Source organism: Pseudoliparis swirei, chromosome 9, assembly GCF_029220125.1.
Source record: "Pseudoliparis swirei isolate HS2019 ecotype Mariana Trench chromosome 9, NWPU_hadal_v1, whole genome shotgun sequence".
NCBI classification, from domain to species: Eukaryota; Metazoa; Chordata; class Actinopteri; order Perciformes; family Liparidae; genus Pseudoliparis; species Pseudoliparis swirei.
In genome coordinates this window covers 27,845,802-27,866,479 of record NC_079396.1, presented here as the reverse complement: position 1 = coordinate 27,866,479, position 20,678 = coordinate 27,845,802, and the positions used below count along the sequence as shown (strand labels likewise).

Here is a 20,678-nt window from a genome sequence, read left to right as displayed (position 1 = left end):
TATATATATATATATATAAAGGCAGAGTAGGCAGCTCCCCTTTGAATATGCACGACATGTACAGTTCTAGCGATGATCGGTGCATGTGGGCTTTTTCTTCAATACAATCAGAGGAGTCGCCCCCTGGTGGTCAGGAGAGAGAATGCAGCTTTAACACATGAAGCGTAGACTTCTATACAACCAGAGGAGTCGCCCCCTGGTGGTCAGGAGAGAATGCAGCTTTAACACATGAAGCATAGACTTCTATACAACCAGAGGAGTCGCCCCCTGGTGGTCAGGAGAGAGAATGCAGCTTTAACACATGAAGCATAGACTTCTATACAACCAGAGGAGTCGCCCCCTGGTGGTCAGGAGAGAATGCAGCTTTAACACATGAAGCATAGACTTCTATACAACCAGAGGAGCCCCCTGGTGGTCAGGAGAGAGAATGCAGCTTCAACACATGAAGCATAGAACATGCTCCATTGAGTCCTAACTCTAATCTGATGTTGACCAGATTCACAATGTTCATAATAATCGGGTCGTGAGCGTTCAGGTAAACACAGTCATTGCCCGACCAGGGCTGTCATTTCCTCTTGCATGATGGAAGGAGCACTCTTTAAACCCCCCCCCCCCCCCAGCCCCCCGTAGCCGAGAAGCTGAGTCACGGCTGTCCCGACTGCGCCGCCATGTTTTCCACGAAGGGCCGCCTGCAGAAGCACAAGCTGTGGAGCCACCCCCCCGACGGGGTCGCCATGGAGCCCAGGGACGAGCGGGCCGCGCTCTTCAAGGCACCCGTCAGGTCCAACGCCAAGAAAAGGTGACTTGGGATTTTAGAGATAAACGACCCCCCCCCCCACACACACACACACATACTAACGGCGCTCTGTTCCTCCCTCGGTCGGCGTGTTCAGGCCCATGGAGAACAGCCCCCCCTCCCCCGTGTTCTTCAAAGTGAAAAAGACCCACGAGGTGTCGGCGCCATCCCGCAACGGCGAGCTGGCCCACCAGAGGAGCGACAAGAAACCGCACGGCCACGGCCAGCCTCCTCTTCCTCCACCACCTCCTCCTCCTCCTCCGCATATCCACCCCCCCCCGCCGGTCCAGCCTCCGTCCTGCGGCACGTCGTCGGACGGCGAGGGCAGCGACAGCGACGGCGACGGCGACAGCGACGGCGACAGCGACGGCCTTCTGGCGTCCTTCCCCGACGAAGACCCGGAGCGGACGAGGCACAGTAAGGTTCTGCTGGCGGGCGTCTTTCTGCTGCTGCCGCCATGTTCGCCTTCCACCGCGCGGCGTGTGTGTGTCTGTGTCTGTGTGTGTCTGTCTGTGTGTGTCTGTCTGTGTGTGTCTGTGTGTGTCTGTCTGTGTCTGTGTGTGTGTGTGTGTGTGTGTCTGTGTGTGTTTGTGTGTGTTTGACCTTTTGATCTTTGTCTCTTGAGCCAGGACGGAAGCAGAAAACACCGAAGAAGTTCACCGGAGAGCAGCCCTCGATATCCGGAACGTTCGGACTGAAAGGTGAACGACGTCATCGATGACGGCAGAGAAACCACTTCCTGTTACTCGTTAGCTAACGCGGGCTCGTTTGAACAATGCCTCCCTCTTTCTCTCGTTCTGCCTCCCTCTTTCTCTCTTTCTGCCTCCCTCTTGCTCTCTTTCTACCTCCTACTTATCGCCACTCAAACAGTCCGACCGCTGCTCGCTGCTCTCCTTCACTCATCTGCCTCTGATTCAGTAAAACACTAAACAACTTTCTCTTCTCAGTTTCTACCTCTTTTTTCACAACTTTCCTTTTTTATAATTTTAAATTCAGTTTATTTGTAGAGCCCATTCTCACAAATTACAAATTTGCCTCTGAGTGCTTTACAATCTACACATACGACATCCCTGACATTTGACCTTTGACCTCACATCGGATCAGGAACAACTCTCAAACAACCCTTCAGGGAAAAAAGGGAAGAAACCTTCAGGAGAGAACAGAGGAGGATCCCTCTCCAGGATGGACAGAACAATAGATGTAATGTGACCAGATGAACACTAGATGTCATGTGACCAGATGAACAATAGATGTCATGTGACCAGATGAACAATAGATGTCATGTGACCAGAAGAACAATAGATGTCATGTGACCAGAAGAACAGATTAGAGTTAAAACACATTCAATGAGTGTATAATAGTTGGTAGTCGTCATGGACCACGATCCAGACCTCCGTGATCCATCAGATGGAGGTAGAGGAGGAGTGGGCGGGGCATCAGCAGCGCCATGACATCAGACCCAGCCAGGTCCATTGGACCCTATGATGTCATCTTGTTGTCCATGAGTTTTATGCCCAGTTCCACCACCTCCACCGTGAGAGGGTCCGGCATTATCTCTCCCCGCTCTCAGGGATCCGGTCGCTCCGGTGGTTTTGGTTCCCGCGCTGGTTGAACGCGTCAAAGCGGGTTTGCGTGTCTCCGGATGCACATGTGTCCCCGTGATGAAGGTCCTCCTCTTAAAGCTCGGCTGTGTTTTGCAGGGATGACCAAGGTGGAGGAGAAGCTGAAGGCGGGCCGTGCGAAGAGGTCAGAGGGCAGTGGGTTCAGCGAGGAGCCCCAGAGAAGACCGACTCCAAGTCAGTCCTCCAAGAAAGATCCGGCTGCAACCGGCTCTGGTGAGCACGGAGATCTCTTTTTTTTGGTGCTAAAATCTTACCAGTGACACCAGTAGGAATATATATCTAACTCTGCAAACCCATCTATCATGTTATTATTCATGATATGCTTGATAAGCACATGACAACTACATTTGGTGAACTCAATAAGCCTGTTCCAGACTATCAAGAACCTCTTCGTAGCCTTCGTCCTATCACAAATACACATTATCACAGAGTGAATGAGAGCTTGAGGTACTGAGCACAACAGATGGAAAACGTCCCGCCATCGAGGGACCGGTCGTAACCCCGCCTCCGTGTGTCGGTCCCTTCAGGTGCCGACGCCCAATGGCAGCGGGCGATCCACGAGCGAGGGGAGGTGGTGTGTCCCACCTGCTCCATCGTCACCAGGAAAACCATCCACGGCCTCAAGAAACACATGGAGATCTGCCAAAAGGTCAGTGGGTGAAGCAGACGTCCATCAGGCCGGACGGGGGAGGGGTCTGCCAACGGTACCAATATACCAATGGTACCAATATGCCAATGGTACCAATATACCAATGGTACCAATAGAGTACCAATATATCATTGGCAGATCAATGGTACCAGTATACCATTGATACCAATATACCATTGGCAGATCAATGGTACCAGTATACCATTGATCCCAATATACCATTGGCAGATCAATGGTACCAATATACCATTGGCAGATCAATGGTACCAGTATACCATTGATACCAATATATCATTGGCAGATCAATGGTACCAGTATACCATTGATCCCAATATACCATTGGCAGATCAATGGTACCAATATACCATTGACAGATCAATGGTACCAGTATACCATTGATACCAATATACCAGTTGGTAGATCAATGGTACCAATATACCAGTTGGCAGATCAATGGTACCAATATACCAGTTGGTAGATCAATGGTACCAAGATACCATTGGCAGATCAATAGTATATTGGTACCATTGGCAGATCAATGGTACCAATATACCAGTTGGTAGATCAATGGTACCAATATACCAGTTGGTAGATCAATGGTTCCAATATACCAGTTGGTAGATCAATGGTACCAATATACCATTGGCAGATCAATGGTACCAGTATACCAGTTGGTAGATCAATGGTACCAATATACCAGTTGGTAGATCAATGGTACCAATATACCAGTTGGTAGATCAATGGTTCCAATATACCAGTTGGTAGATCAATGGTACCAATATACCAGTTGGTAGATCAATGGTACCAGTATACCAGTTGGTTGATCAATGGTACCAGCATACCATTGGCAGATCAATGGTACCAATATACCATTGGCAGATCAATGGTACCAGTATACCAGTTGGTTGATCAATGGTACCAGTATACCATTGGCAGATCAATGGTGCCAGTATACCATTGGCAGATCAATGGTACCAGTATACCAGTTGGTTGATCAATGGTACCAGTATACCATTGGCAGATCAATGGTGCCAGTATACCATTGGCAGATCAATGGTACCAATATACCAGTTGGTAGATCAATGGTACCAGTATACCAGTTGGTTGATCAATAGTACCAATATACCATTGGCAGATCAATGGTACCAGTATACCATTGGCAGATCAATGGTACCAGTATACCAGTTGGTAGATCCTCGTCAGTTCTTTCTCTTTGGGATCCTTGATGATCCGTATCGTCCCCCCGGTGGTCTTTGTGAACCACAAAGCTCTTTCTCTCCTTTCCGGGTATGAAGTAAATCCCTCTCGAGCCCCAGAGCGGTGCCTCCCATGTTGGATTACATACTCTCACCGCTACGAGACGCCGGGCGGGAGACGGGGAGCCTTCACAGCAACGACATCGATCGGACGGCCGCGTAAAATAATACTCGTCTGCGTCGATAGGAAAAGCTAATATCGGGCGGAGGCGAATTAAGAGGGAAAAGAACACGGTGCACTCCTGCGGTTTGCTTGCGCTGCATTCCGCCGGGTGAACGGCGGGAACCAATGAGGCGGAGCGCTGCCGAGGGCGAGCAGCCGGAGCGGTGCGGTCGCCCTCGGAGAAGCCTGCTCCTTCAGCTGTTTTCACGGCTCCTTGGTGTGACTGAGTGTGTGTTGTGTGTTTTTAATTCAGTCAATCAAATACAATACAATATTATTATATATTAAGCGTCTTTGTGTACTAGAAAAGCGCTATAGGAGTCGAAATAATAATAATTATTATTATTATTATATATAATCTAAAAAACAGAGACTGAAAAGGTATAGGTAGAAGCAAAAATATGCTTATATATTCCTATCTTAATTTATAGTTATTAACAAACAAATCAGAGAATTTATATAAAATAAAGAAAAATAACAGAACATTTAAAAATAATATATATATACATATACACAGATATATATCCACATACATCTTCCATATAAATACATTTCAATCACACTATAACTCTCAAGAATTGTTTTATAAATAATTCCTTTGAAAACCAAAAATGAGTGAAAACATTCTTATACCCATTTTAAGGTTATTCCATAATTGGACCCCTACAACGGAAATACATCTTCTTTTAAAGTGACAGAACGTCTTAAAAAAAAGAAGCGGTGACACCCCTGTCTCTAAAATCAATACCGAGGGCGGAGGAGGGGGGTCGTCCACCCCCAAAAAACAAGTGTTAAAGTGTTGGTGTTAAATTGGCTTTTTTCTTTTTTTGTTGCTTCCCAAAAGTGTCTCTGTGTGGCCTCTTTGTAACGACCTCTATTGGGTTACAGCGGCTGAGTGCCATATGGATGGATCCAATAATCGGCCTCGGCCGGGGGTAGTTGGGTTACCCGCTAATAGAAATGTCATCTGAGCCTCCATCTTTTGGCCTTTTGATCCCTGCAGCTCCAGGATGCCCTGAAGTGCCAGCAGTGCCACAAACAGTTCAGGTCCAAGGCCGGCCTCAACTACCACGCCATGGCGGAGCACAGCACCAAGGTAGAGACCTGTCAGTCACCTGTAGCCCCGCCCCTAAAGCGCCCCCTGCTTCATGGTCTGTGTGACTCTGAATGACCATCATGTCCTAAATGATGACATCATGCTGTATAGAAGAAGACTTGAAACTAGAGACTGAGACATAAACTCATGTTTACAATGTTTAGTGAGGGAATACATCAAGAGAAGTAGAGTCACTATATAGACTTCTATACAACCAGAGGAGTCGCCCCCTGGTGGTCAGGAGAGAGAATGCAGCTTCAACACATGAAGCATAGACTTCTATACAACCAGAGGAGCCCCCAGGTGGTCAGGAGAGAGAATGCAGCTTTAACACTTGAAGCATAGACTTATTTTTTCACTTTTTTCTATATTTAATAATTCGTAGTAATCAAAGAATAAATCAGAACGACAGAATATGAAGACGTGCTCACGCCTCCATGAGCCTTCAGGGAGAAGGTTATACTTTTGTGTTATGATGCCTGTGCATCTCATTAATAAATCACTACTTGATCTTTTGAGGACCTTTTCTGTATTCCTATACGCATTACGTTTAACTTATCACCCGTTCACAAAGTAATATCACCACTGTGCTTTTTACTCGATTATCCAAAGTAATTACTCGTTGCTCCTCTGACCAAAAATCGAAAGGCAATTTATTCCTTCTTTACATTTTCAACGGAGGGTGCAAAACCATTTAAGCGGCGGCTGCTCTCCAATAACCGCCGCATTATTATTACAGCTTTTTTTTTTCCCGGGGGAAAGTAATCACATCCCGGTGATGCGTCGGCTCGGTCGTCTGAGGACACATAATCCAGCCAGAGGTCGTCGCTGGTGCATTATCTTTATATAGTGTATGGTTATAGACTGGACCATCTCTCTCTCTCCCTCTTGTTGTTGGTTGTGACTCGCCCTTGCGTGGCTCAGCTCCCCGGGGTGCTGACAGGAGGGACGGGGGTCAAACCCGCCGAGTCCGACCTTGGCGTCGCTGCCTCTTCCCTCTCTCCTCTTCCTCCCCCTATTTTCTCTTTCCCTTTTTCTATTTCCGTCCGTCAGTCGTCTCCAGTCTTTCTCCCCGAGTGTTAAAGCGTGAGAAATGGGAGTCTCTCTCCCCCCCCCCTCCCCCTTTTTTGCTGCCTCCTCCCTGGCGAGGCCTCGCCATCTGTTGTTATTGTCCTCGGCTCCGGGGTTTCTTCTTCTTCTCTATTTTTTTCTTCGGCACCAGCGAGCGAGCGAGTGTGAAAACACGAGATTTGACGCTTGTTTCGAGGAACGGCGTCTCCATGGAAACCTTTCGTCATCACGAGACAGGAAATACCACGTTTTCATCGTCATTGGCTTTGTTTATTTTCTTTTTAAAGCAAATGGGGGAGAAGAATGGGTGAGGAGGTGGGAGGGGGGTTGTGTTGGTATGCAGTAATGTGACGGTGTCCCCCCCCCCCCCCCACAGCCCTCGGGAAGCGAACGCCAGACGGGCGACAAGCAAGAGGAGAGAGAACGGCTGCGGCGAGTGCTCAAACAGATGGGACGAATCAAGTGTCCGAGCGAGGTACTCACTCCCTTCCTCTCCTCCCTTCCTCTCCTCCCTTCCTCTTTCTCGTTCTTCTGCTTCCTTCGTCCCCCTCCTCCGTCTCTCGCGTCTCACTTCCCTCTGCGGCGTCGGGATCGTACCGACGCTCGTTCTCTTGTCGTCGCTCCGCTCTCATTATTTTGTCAGGAAAACGATTAATAAAGAAAAGAATCGACTCGTCTTCACTTCTCCTTCCTCATCGTTCTCATGAAGAAGCCGTCGGCTCAGGGATCAAGAAGATTATATTGATTGCCCGTCTTCCTGGGAACAGACTTCTTGTGGCGTTACGAGAGACAAAGAGACAGAGAGGCAAGGAGACAAGGAGACAGAGATGGGAAAGGAGACGGAGAGACTAGAAGACAAAGAGACAGAGAGAGAGACAGGAAGACAAGGAGAGAAAGAGACAAGGAGACGGAGAGACAAGGAGAGAAAGAGACAAGGAGACGGAGAGAGGGCAAAGGAGACAGGAAGACAAGGAGAGAAAGAGACAAGGAGACAGAGAGAGGGCAAATTAGACAGGAAGACAAGGAGAGAAAGAGACAAGGAGACAGAGAGAGGGCAAAGGAGACAGAGATAACTCCTTATCTGCCCGTTTGAATTATGTTTCCTCCCTTTTCTGACTTACCTCTCTCTCCCTCTTTCTTTCTCTCTCTCTCTCTCCCTCTTTCTCTCTTTCTCTCTCTCTCTCTCCCCCTCTCTCTCCTTTTCCCTTTGTGCCTTGTTCTTGACCCCAATATTGTTGTTGTGTCACATGACACGTCACACTGACCCAGTTTCCTGCTTAACGTGTGTGTGTTTTCATTAGTTAAATTCTGTCTCATTTCTGACACACACACACACACACACACATACACAGGGCTGCTCGGTCCACTTCTCCAGCCTGATGGGGTACCAGTACCACCAGAAGCGCTGCGGCAGAGGGCCCGGTGCCGAGGAGAAGCCTGTGTTCCTGTGTCCGCGCTGCGGGAAGACGTACCAGTCCAAGGCCGGCCGAGACTACCACACGCGGGCCGAGCACTGCCCGGCCGGCGCCGCCGCCACCAACAACAACAACAGCAGGGACGTTGTCACCGACACCAACAACAACAAAGAGAGGGTGAGTGATGAAGCACCAACTGACCATAACAAAATCCATTAAAAAATACATAAAATCCATAAAACAATATATTAAATACAAAAAATCCATTAAATACTTAAAATCCATTAAAAATCCATTAAATCCATAAAAAAATACATTAAATACATTAGAAATATATATATATTATTTATTATATATTATATTATTATATTAAAATATATGATAATAATCATGAATACAATATATTTTAGTATTAATAAATATGCAATACAAAATAAGTGAATGTTATTCATATTATATTATATATGATTATATTAACATATATGATATTAATAATAAATATAATGTATTTTAATATTAATAAATATTCAATACAAAATAAGTGAATGTTATTCATATTATATTATATATTATTATATTAACATATATGATAATAATCATGAATACAATATATTTTAATATTAATAAATATTCAATACAAAATAAGTGAATGTTATTCATATTATATTATATATTATTATTAGGGCTGTGAAACGATTACAATTTTTAATCGGGTTAATCACAGGTTTTTGTGGATTAATCATGATTAATCACATATTACCGATATTCTCGGTATATTTTGTGAGAACATAGAGATTTATGACAAAAGACGGATATATACATTTATACATTCTTTTATACAATGGTGCTGCAACTCAGCAGTTATTTAGCAGTTTTCTTCCATATGGAACATTAATACATCTTCATCCTAAACAGAATGTTTAACCCTCCTGTTGCCTTTCAGGTCAATTTGACCCCATTCAATGTTTAATGTCGGTGTTCTTTGGGGTCAATTTGACCCCAGGCTGTTTTTCACTGTGTCAAACATATAAGAAATATCAACTTTTTTATTTATTTAAAGGGCTATTTAGGTAGTCAACAAACAAACATAAAGTACCTCACACTTAAACTTGGGAAGCAATATTAATTCTAATAATTTTCTGCAGGTTTTAATTGCTGGGGTCAAATTGACCGCGAGGGTAAAATATGTTAGTAAATGTAAAGGTAACAGGAGGGTTAAACAGAGCATTTTTCTCTTGTTTGTCAACCATTAACTCCACCATGATACAATCTAAAGGCCTCTAGTCTTCCTCTAGCAGCTGCTGAGGCAAACTGACTGTGTGGGTTTTCTTCATGAACTGGGCCGTGATGAAAGGGACGGCGGGACACCGCTGCAAAGCTGAAACCTCACCGGCCCGGACAGGTGGACAGATTGACAAGTGACTTTTTTTGCTCGGTCCCGATGCGCGCGACGGAGCTCTGTGGCGCGAGACGGAGATCGATAAGTGTTAACGCAACGTGAAGAGACAGAAATGACATGCTGCTGTGGAGATACAATCAACAACAGACGTTTAGTTTAATAAAAGAACAAAGACGTGCTCTAGAGAACATGTCAGGGGGCGGGCCAATCTCTTTAATGTCATGCGATCTACCGACACTACGCCGCGATCGACTGGCAGGTCGCGATCGACGTGTTGAGACCCTGATCTACAGGAAGTAAAAGTCGTAACAAGGTTTCCGGAGGTGAACCTGCGGAAGGATCATTACCGATGAACAGACCGTCTGCATGAGAGCGGACAGAGTTCAGATTGAAGTGGTGTATTGGAAGCTCATTTTGCAAGTGACTTTTTTTTCGTCCCGACGACCAACAACAGACGGATTGGAAGCTCATTCTGCGCATGCGTTAAATGCGTAAAAAAAAACTAGTTAAACCTGTAATTGAATTAACTTGAGTTAACGCGTTATTTTTCACAGCACTAATTATTATATTAACATATATGATAATAATCATGAATACAATATATTTTAATATTAATAAATATTCAATACAAAATAAGTGAATGTTATTCATATTATATATTATTATATTAACATATATGATATTAATAATAAATATAATATATTGTAATATTAATAAATATTTAATACAATATAAGTGAATGTTATTTATTCTATATTAAATATATAAAATTAGATTTCAACTCAAAATGCTTCACGTTGCTTGAGAAATATTGAAAAAATGTGATTCAATTTCCAAAATCCCCCCCCCTTCCCCCCCAGGTGGTCTCTGGGGAGTCTCCGTTGCTCGGGAGGAAGGAGCCGAGCCCGGCCGAGAAGGACTGGCGGGAGAAAGCCCCGCTCGGCCCGCCGAGGGACAAGGACAGAGGAGGAGGAGGAGGCGTGGACAAGGAGAGAGGAGGCGGGGACAAGGAGAGGGAGCGAGTCGAGGAGAGAGCGCCGCCGCCGCCGCCGCCGGCCGCCGACCAAGGGGACGACTTCGAGCGGACCCCGAGCGGCCGGGTGAGGCGGCGCTCGGCCCAGGTGGCGGTGTTCCACCTGCAGGAGATCGCGGAGGACGAGCTGGCCAAAGACTGGGGCACCAAGCGGCGCATCAAGGACGACCTGGTGCCGGACAGCAAGCGGGTGAGCGCTGTCTCAACGTTTATCCCACACGGCTCACGGGATCACTTTACTTTACTTCAGTGTGAATCGGCATCTTTCTTTTCTTTTTTCTCCGCTCCAGAATTGGCATTTATTATAATTATTATTATTATTAATCAAGCTCATTTTATTTTTTTAGGCGCCAATTTGGAGGCAAATTGCTGCTAATTGTTGCGACACCACATGGACGTGTTGGTACATACAGTAATAAGCCTAAATAATATAATCGTGTTTATATACATGCTAAATATGATTTAGCGAAATGTTTTTGATATAAATGAATGTTACGGCATAATGTGAGTAAATAAGAGTTAAATACAGACAATGGTATTATTTTCTGGTCTTTTTGGCTTTATATTAGAGAGTCATTGCAAAGTCCTTTTATATAGACTTCTACAACCAGAGGAGTCGCCCCCTGGTGGTCAGGAGAGAGAATGCAGCTTTAACACATGAAGTGTAGACTCCCATACAACCAGAGGAGTCGCCCCCTGGTGGTCAGGAGAGAGAATGCAGCTTTAACACATGAAGCGTAGACGTCTATACAACCAGATCTATTTTATATTAACGTGTTAAATCATAAGACTGACGACATGTTCTCCTCAGTTGAACTACACGCGTCCCGGCCTCCCGAACTTCAGCCAAGAGCTTCTCGAGTCCTGGAAGAACCAAGTGAAGGAGAAGGGCTTCATCTGCTGCATCAACCAAGTGAGAGAACGTCACGTTACGCATTTAAAGAAGCTCGAGAGGTTCTGATGTCAGCGTCTTGATGTCGAGCGCTCGGTTTATAAGATTCGGGCTGTTTATCTCTCAGGAATGTGAGTTTGTTTATTTCTGTTTCGCCTCAGAACTGTGAAGCTGTTTACTCCAGCGTGTCGGGACTGAAGGCCCACCTGGCCAACTGCAGCCAGGTATAAACACACACACACACACACGAAGACACACACACACACACAGACACACACACACAGACACACACATACAGACATTCAACCCACTTTAGTTTACAACCAGATGATGAAATCTGGTTGTAAAATGGAAATTAAACCATATAAAAATAAAATATATAAAAATGTTCTAAATAGAATCAGAATGATAACCATTTATTTAAGTGTGTTGGACAGGTACGGGTGTGTCTCAGTGGGCGGAGCATCACGTTGGACAGTAAGACAAATAAACACAGTGCAAGAAATATGAATTTGTTCAATTTACAATTAAATGTTTAATAGAATATGGAAAAAAATAAAATAAATTTCACTGGTAATTTACATCGGAATATACATATATATATATATATACTAGGGCTGTCAATTGATTACAATTTTTTTACTAATTAATCGCACATTTTGAAATTCATTAATCGCGATTAATCGCAATTAAAAGTTAAAAGTTCATTCTTTTTAAAGACCAAACTTCACACAGAGCTGTGTTCTCAAAGAGGCTCCTACCTATAAAGTGCCAGCGAGGTATTTAATATTGTGGATGATAAATTGTTTCTTCAGTGAAACATCAGATTAGTAAAAAAAAAAGAAGTATCTTGAGACCCCATTGGTCCTGTCATCTTTACCACTGAACAGCAGAACCAGTGAACTTGGTAACTGACTGACATTCAAATATGTCACGTGACCCTCTGGAGGCTGGGGGCATTTTATACATTTTACATTGGTTGTTTTTTCCCCAAAATGTTGACAGAGAAACGGATTGACCAATCACGGTGAAGGTTTCGTGTGACGAGGTCTTTCCGCGTCCCCGACACGTCGCCCCTCCGTTCCTCTGTGTATCAGAGGGGGAGACGGGAGGAAGGAGGAGCAGGAGGAAACCCGACTGATTCATCCACGAGTTAAACTGATTTCTGCTCCTTATTTTCGCGGAGAAATAATTGTTTTAAAAACGGAAACAGTGTTAAACCGTACTGCCGCGGTTTGACACTCGGTTTGAGTGTAAAAACTTCAACGAACACCGGAAGTAAACAAAGTTGCGTTAATTGCGTTAAAATATTTTAGTGCGTTAACGCGGCCAAATTAATCGCATAGATTAACGCGTTAACGCTGACAGCCCTAATATATATATATATATATGTATTATTCTTATTATCTTTATTTAAAGGGGACCATTTGATGCTCTGGACCAGATTGTAGCTACACAGCTAATTTGCATCTGTTGTCCCCTGACAGACCATAATAAACATAACACAATAATAAACATAGAACAACAACAAGCATAGAACAATAACAAAACATAAACAATAACTAGTATAAAACAATAACAACTATAAAACAATAAAAAACATAAACAACAACAAGCATAGAACAATAAAAACATAAACAATAACTAGTATAAAACAATAACAAATATAAAACAATAACAAATATACAACAATAACTAATATAAAACAATAACTAATATAAAACAATAACAAATATAAACTAATAACAAATATAAACTAATAACAAATATAAAACAACAAATATACAACAATAACTAATATACAACAATAACTAATATAAAACAATAACAGTACAGGATAAGACGCATTACAACAGTATATGTGATCGTTACAGTTTGGGAAAAATATATATATTTAAAATAGCTGAACGTATATTATTATTACACTTGAAGGCAATAAGAGAAAAATCTTACATAATTCACAAAAAGTGTGTGTGTGTGTGTGTGTGTGTGTGTGTGTGTGTGTGTGTGTGTGTGTGTGTGTGTGTGTGTGTGTGTGTGTGTGTGTGTGTGTGTGTGTGTGTGTGTGTGTGTGGCAGGGCGGTGGAGAACTGGGAAAGTACACGTGTCTGATCTGTCAGAAGGACTTTAGCTCGGAGAGCGGCGTGAAGTACCACATCAGCAAGACGCACTCACAGGTGGGTCAGCGCTCTCAAACCTCTGGATTATTACTAGTTATAAAGTTTTCTCTCACAAGCAGCTTTTTATTTTCCAGTTCAACCCTAAGTTTACAGCCTGGATCCCCAAAATGTTTAAAATCATGAATCATTACCATCTTACGGGACTTCAGAGACCTCACGTTACTGTATTTAGACACCGTACCTAACTAACCGACTCTTTGCTATGCCCCGCCCCCTTGTGCGTGGACTGACCAATCCTAGCCTGGCATCAGTGGGCGGGGCTTATCAAAAGATCACTGGCAGTAGATATGTTATACTGTTATATTCAGGGGTGCTAATTTCTTTTATCGGATTGTTAGCCGATCGCTAACAGCTGATCAACTCGATTTGTGACTAGGAGGACTTAAGGTGGACTGGCCTTTTTTAGGTGGACTGACGCAATCCTCCTTTCAGTTTAAAAATAAGAAGAAGTTTAACTGATCTTTTATAGTTGTTATATCTTACAATAAAAAGTTACTCCTCCTTCATGGGACCTTTATTTCCCAACAAAAGTCCGTAAACACGCGTGACTTTTCATCGTCCTTCATACTTCCTTAACGTACGAAGCGACTCCGTCGGACATCTATAAATAGAATAAAGACGCCGGACTGTGTGCTTCATCTCCCCAGAACTGGTTCCGTGCGGCGGCGCCCAGCCAGGTGGCCTCCAGCGCCAAGAGCAAAGCGCCGGAGAGCGACGGGGTCAAAGGCGAGGTGCGGAACGGCGCCGCGACGGGCAAGAAGAGGGGCCGCAAGCCCAAAGAGCGCCCCCCGGTGGCCGCCGCCGCGCCGCCCCTCCAACACACACAAACTGAAGCGTCGCCCGCCGCCGGCACTCGGGACTCGACCCCGTCGCGGTCCCCGACCCGGACGCCCGAGCCGACGCCGGCTGACCAAACCGGACAGCCCGTCAGACGGAGCAAGCCCCCGAGGCCGCCGCAGTCGGAGTAGCTCCTCCCCCTTGTAGCTCCTCCCACTTGCAGGAAGCTCAAAAGACCTTTTTGCAGAGAGAGAACTCAACCTTTCAGAAGTAAAACATTTGGTCTGCTGGTATGAACAACGCTCCTGGAACCGTCGGAGTTCTCCCTCCTTTCCTTTTTCTTAAAGGCACAGGTTTGGCTTTCCTGGTGGGGGGTCGGGGGGGGGGGGGGGGGGTAGTAGTCTATCAATGATAACTATGTTTTTTTCTTTCTTTCTTTTTTAACAACCAAAGCAGACGAGTGGTTTTCTCTCTGCGATGTTCATGTTTTGTGTTTTGAGAGGTTTAAAAAAATACAAAACAAGAAAAACAGGATATTCTATTAGCATGGTGAGGTCATTTAATGATAGCTCGTGTTTTCACTTTTTAAAATGTGTTTCCTCCCACAGATATACTGTACTGTGTACATAATCTATATCTATATCTATATCTCTATATACTCAAAAGCAATGATGCCATCTGTCCTTTTTTTCTTTAAAAAGAAAATCAGATTTGTCATTTAGTTTTTTGCTGTGTGTGTGTGTGCTGTAGTGCAATTAACTTTTTATTTTTACCTTTTTTTAATCCGAATTTAATTTCTTTTAGTACTTTTCATGTTTCAAGTAAGCAAAATGTCATATTAGCTAAAAATGTGTTGGTCAGTTCTTAATCAAAATTCCACTCTTTTTTTCCTACAGCTATATTGTGTTTTTATTTTTATTTCCAAATCACGTGACGATGAAAGGTGTCAAAAGATTATTTCCACAGTTCTTCTTCACATAAGTTAATAAGCAGAATCCCCCCCCCTTCCCCCTGCCCCCCCCCCCCCCCCTCAAAGAGAAAGTGATTGTTTGAGGAATACACTTCAAGAGGCGTTGCTTAATTAATACAAAACTTGAATAACTCAAAGTGACAGTGAGGGTGAAGTTTGTTGCACCATTGCAGCACAATCAAAAAGTGGGAATATCTTTTTATAGCGAGCATGTTGAGGGAAATAAAGTTTTACAAAAGAGGACAACAAAATATATATAATACGCAAAAATGAAGGTTTTCATTAATGTGAATTAATTCCCGGATGCTCAAAAAATTATCGCCTTGCACTTTAACCCCTTGACCCCCCCTCTCGCTCCCCTCTTGTATTTTTGCACTCCAGGAGTGATATTTTACTCTAGAGAAGAAGAAGAAGAAGAAAAAAAACACTAAATTGTGTCTCTAGATATCGTATCGACTATATAATTATGACTCGCCACACTAAAGCCATAACAGGGTCTCGTTGAATTTTTAAGGCTGCTCCGTGTTAGTTTAGCGTTCAGATTTTAAAAATAAAATAAATAAAGTAAATAATAGCAATCCATTATTATTATTATTAAATTAATTTAAAAAGAAAAAATCTAAATAAAATGTGTGCAATCAGAGAATATTTTCACTTTTTATCATGTCTAAGGTAGATACTTGAAAAACCAGTTATATGAACGATATTGTGCAAATTAAAAGAAATATTTGATTTATATTTGGAGTTTTATGTCCGTAAAAAAAAAAATGACTTTGCTTGCTTTAAAAAAAACAAGAAAGAAAGAAAAATAAAAAAGCGACAGATCATAAATCTATTTTATATTCTCTCGTGTGTATTATTACCCGTATAGCACTCTGATAGCTTTGTGATATCCTGGTGAGATAATAAAGGGTGCTTTATTTGCCTCTACCTTAATGGACCGTTTCCTCCTCACTCTTTTGGAAAGTCGGCTGAATATCTTTGCATCAACAAAATACCAATGTTATAATAAAAAAATAAAAATAAAATACATAAAATCGAGCACTTGTTGTCAACAGAATTTTTTCAACAAAAATAAGTAATAATAATAATGTTTCCCAGGAGGTGTCATCCCTACGCCGTGATCTTTTCTTCTTTTTTTTTAAAAGCAAAAAGATTGGAGTCAAATTCCTCCATTTATTAATCAACCGGTGGAGCTTAATAATTCAGGTGGGGATGATTATGCATGTTGACCTTTTTAATCTTCTATCCAGGTTCAGACTGACGGACGGGACGAGTTAAGACAAGCACTGATTGGTCCTCGGACCTTCTTTTTAATTTCCTTTTTATACGGAGCTGTCCAGACCTTGTGTGTCTGTGTGTGTGTGTGTGTGTGCGTGTGTGTGTGTATGCAAAAACAGTTCTTAGCACCTTTGTAAATGAGTGGATGTCAAGCTTCGGTGTTGCAATATGATAGTTATAGCACTGCTTTCCGACAGTGGGTATTTTATATTTGATCACGCCCTTTACTATCCGTCTTCCTATACGGTGTGGAGCACACACACATCTGCCCCCGCGTGTGTGAGCGACCTGCAACAGTGTGTGTGTGTGTTAGAGAGGACAGCAATATTTAGCTGGTTTGTCTTTGGCGATATTTGGATATATCGATGTTTTGTCTTCTCAAAAATTGATATGGCTTTTTTTTTTTTCACTTCCTCTTTTATTTTTAAAATTGCTTTTTACACATTACGAAATTTTAAAAGTAGAATTTGTATTTTATTTTATTCAAACGACAACAAAACAGAACATGGTGGGGCCCGCACTCTTACTTTAATCCATTTTGACGACGCACATGAATTAAACTTTTTATTTCTTATTTTTTTCCGATACACGATGACAAACACATTGAGAGAGTCCTTTAATTATTATTATAATAATAATAATTATTATTATTATTTCGTGCCCTTGCTCCGTGGAGCCGGCGTGACGTAGGAGTGTTGTTGGAGCTTTCTCGTGACCCTGACTGCGTGGCGTGACTTTTTGTACCCAGGTAAACGGCAGCAGGCTCGAGTGTCTTCCCCCCTCCCCCCCCCCCCCCACCCCCCACGATGTTATTTCCAAAAAATCAAATCTTAGAAATCAACCCTCCAGAATTGTACCTTTTTAAAATTTGGTTTTGTATGCTCCACCTGCTTTGACCGCGGGGTCGTGAGATTTAGGGGAACAGGTGAAATGAGACTCACGGTGTGTTGAATAATTCACATGTCTGATGTTAAGCTGTATAGAACCTAACGTGTAGGAGGCCACGCCTCCTCCGAGTCTGACCTGTGACTTTTTTTCCCGAAAAACTTGTTGTATTACCTGTTCATTAGTATCCCTCAACTAATTAATAAAGGTTTGTTGACTAATGCTGTGTCGACTGCGTCAACTTCTAATATGTATATCAAATACATATATACATATATACAAGTACAGGATAGACTTCAAGCTTCTACTGATCACCTACAAAGCCCTAAACAACATGGCCCCTCCCTATCTTTCAGACTCCTCCCCCTCCACACTCCAACCCGTTGCCTCAGGTCCGCCGGCACAAACACTCTGAAGATCATCAGGACCAAGCGCCGGACCTGGGGTGACCGCGCCTTCTCGGCAGCTGCACCCCCCCTCTGGAACGCTCTCCCCATCCACATCCGTCAGGCCCCCACCCTACCTTTATTTAAGCCCTCAAAACACACCTCTTCCAACTCGCTTTCACCTGCTGACCCCTGACCCCGATACGACTCATACAGCTTCCACAGTTTGTTTTCCTTTCTTTACGTTACTGTTCCTGTTTGTTCGTCTTGTCTGCTTTCTTTTTGTTTTGTTCTGTTTGTCTCTTGTTCCCTGTAAAGCGTCTTTGGGTTTTCAGAAAAGCGCTATAGAAGTCCGAATTATTATTATTTATGTATATATTTATATATATACATTAGGGCTGTCAATCGATTAAAAAAAATTAACTAATTAATCGCACATTTTGAAATTGCGATTAATTAATCGCGATTAATCGCGATTAATCGCAATTAAAAGTTAAAAGTTAAAAGTTCATTCTTTTTAAAGACAAAACTTCACACAGAGCTGTGTTTTCAAAGAGGCTCCTACCTATAAAGTGCCAGCAAGGTATTTAATATCGTGGATGATAAATTGTTTCTTCAGTGAAACATCAGATTAGTAAAAAAAAAAGAAGTATATTGAGACCCCATTGGTCCTGTCATCTTTAACATTAAACACAGCAGAACCAGTGGCCTTGGTGACTGACTGACATTCAAATATGTCACGTTAACCCTCTGGAGGCTGAGGAAATTTTATACATTTTACAAAAAAAATTAAATTCACCGTTTAACCCTTGTGTTGCCTTCGGGTCATTTTGACCCGAATCAATATTACACCCTCCTGCCGCCTTCGGGTTAATTTGACCCCATTCAATGTTTAATGTCGGTGTTCTTTCGGTAGTCAACAAACAAACATAAAGTGCCTCACACTTAAACTTGGAAAACAATATTAATTCTAATAATTTTCTGGAGGTTTTAATTGCTGGCGTCAAATTGAACCCAAAGGGTAAAATATGTTAGTAAATATAAAGGTAACAGGAGGGTGAAACATTGAATCGGGTCAAAATGACCCAAAGGCGGGAGGGTTAAATATTTAATCGGGTCAAAATGACCGAAGGCAACACAAGGGTTAAAAGTGTTTCCTTCTTTTAAAGACAAAACTTCACACAGAGCTGTGTTTTCAAAGAGGCTCCTACATATAAAGTGCCAGCGAGGTATTTAATATCGTGGATGATAAATTGTTTCTTCAGTGAAACATCAGATTAGTAAAAAAAAAGTATATTGAGACCCCATTGGTCCTGTCATCTTTAACACTGAACAGCAGCAGAACCAGTGGCCTTGGTAACTGACTGACATTCACATATGTCACGTTAACCCTCTGGAGGCTGGGCTCATTTTATACATTTTACAAAATAAATTAAATTCACCGTTTAAAGTCTTTTGCATGTGACACACCCCCACGTGTTATACATCAAACATTCCAGAACAATCTCAGCTCTGAAATGAGCCTCATTGTCCTCGCGCCGTGTCCTCTGGTTCTCTGACTGACAGGCTGCTAAATGAGCCTAACCTGTGAGGTGGGAGGTCCTTTGTGATTTACTGAGTGTTCATTGGTTTGACCAATCACGTTGAAGGTTTCGTGTGTCGCATTCTTTCCGCGCCGCGTGTCCCGACACGTCGCCCTCCGTTCCTCTGTGTATCAGAGGGGGAGACGGGAGGAAGGAGGAGCAGGAGGAAACCCGACTGATTCATCCACGAGTTAAACTGATTTCTGCTCCTTATTTTCGCGGAGAAATGATTGTTTTAAAAACGGAAACAGTGTAAAACCGTACTGCCGCGGTTTAAAAAAAAAAAAAAAATGCGTTAATTGCGTTAAAATATTTTAGTGCGTTAACGCGGCCAAATTAATCGCATAGATTAACGCGTTAACGCTGACAGCCCTAATATACATATATGTATACATACACAGATATATGTATATATTTATACATATATACATATATGTATACATACACAGATATATGTATACATTTATGTGTGTGTGTATATATATTCATACAAATATATGTGTATGTATATATACATATATGTGTATGTATACATATACGTATATATATATATACGTTTATGTATATATACTGTATATATGTATATATATATATGTATGCATGTGTATATATATGTATAGTATACATATATAAATACACATGCATAAATATACATGTATATATGTGTATATATATATCTATATATATGTATATATAGGTATATGTAAATATAGGTATGTATGTATATATATAGATGTATATGTGTATATATGTATATGTGAGGTATTTCATGCTGGCTTGTATCATCCTAATGTGTGACCTATTTACAGTGTAAAGCATATTTGAGAAATTTTAAATACACTATTCAAAACTTGAGTATTATAATAAAACTAATTATTATTATTAGGATTTAAAAACCTAAGTAATTGTGTCCACATATGTATTGCCCTCCATTATTGTCAGTTGTAATTTACTTTTGTTTTGTGTTCTTGTTATGTTTTTATTATTATGATGTACATTATATATCATATATATATATATATATATAATATGTATGAATTATAATTCTAAAATCAGTATTCAGATGTAAAAAAATATCACAGTGCACACGCTGTCGGCTAAAAAGACAGCCGTGATGCATTCTGGGTTTTGTAGTCCGTCCGGGTTAACGCTGGTCATGCCTCGCGACAGTGAAATCCGACACGCCTACAAGTCCCAGCATGCCTCGCGCGCTAACGCGTGTCA

General features: G+C 42.3%; 1 protein-coding gene across 3 annotated transcripts in view; it reads left to right on the top strand.

The window, feature by feature from the left end:
• Positions 1-17,706, top strand: part of znf512b (zinc finger protein 512B) — a 44,121-nt gene extending 26,415 nt beyond the window's left edge. For 2 of the 3 annotated variants that reach the window (XM_056422533.1, XM_056422532.1), the window contains exons 4-16: positions 621-799; positions 894-1,213; positions 1,426-1,497; positions 2,497-2,631; positions 2,946-3,067; positions 5,490-5,582; positions 7,030-7,128; positions 8,006-8,245; positions 10,328-10,690; positions 11,312-11,413; positions 11,554-11,616; positions 13,471-13,569; positions 14,220-17,706. In XM_056422533.1, coding sequence (XP_056278508.1) covers positions 621-799; positions 894-1,213; positions 1,426-1,497; positions 2,497-2,631; positions 2,946-3,067; positions 5,490-5,582; positions 7,030-7,128; positions 8,006-8,245; positions 10,328-10,690; positions 11,312-11,413; positions 11,554-11,616; positions 13,471-13,569; positions 14,220-14,540 — 2,208 coding nt within the window. In that variant the 3' untranslated portion in view covers positions 14,541-17,706. Of the gene's footprint in view, positions 1-620; positions 800-893; positions 1,214-1,421; positions 1,498-2,496; positions 2,632-2,945; positions 3,068-5,489; positions 5,583-7,029; positions 7,129-8,005; positions 8,246-10,327; positions 10,691-11,311; positions 11,414-11,553; positions 11,617-13,470; positions 13,570-14,219 lie in introns of those variants that run through there. The other variant, XR_008832784.1, reaches the window with a different exon arrangement.
• The last annotated feature ends 2,972 nt before the right edge of the window (positions 17,707-20,678 follow it).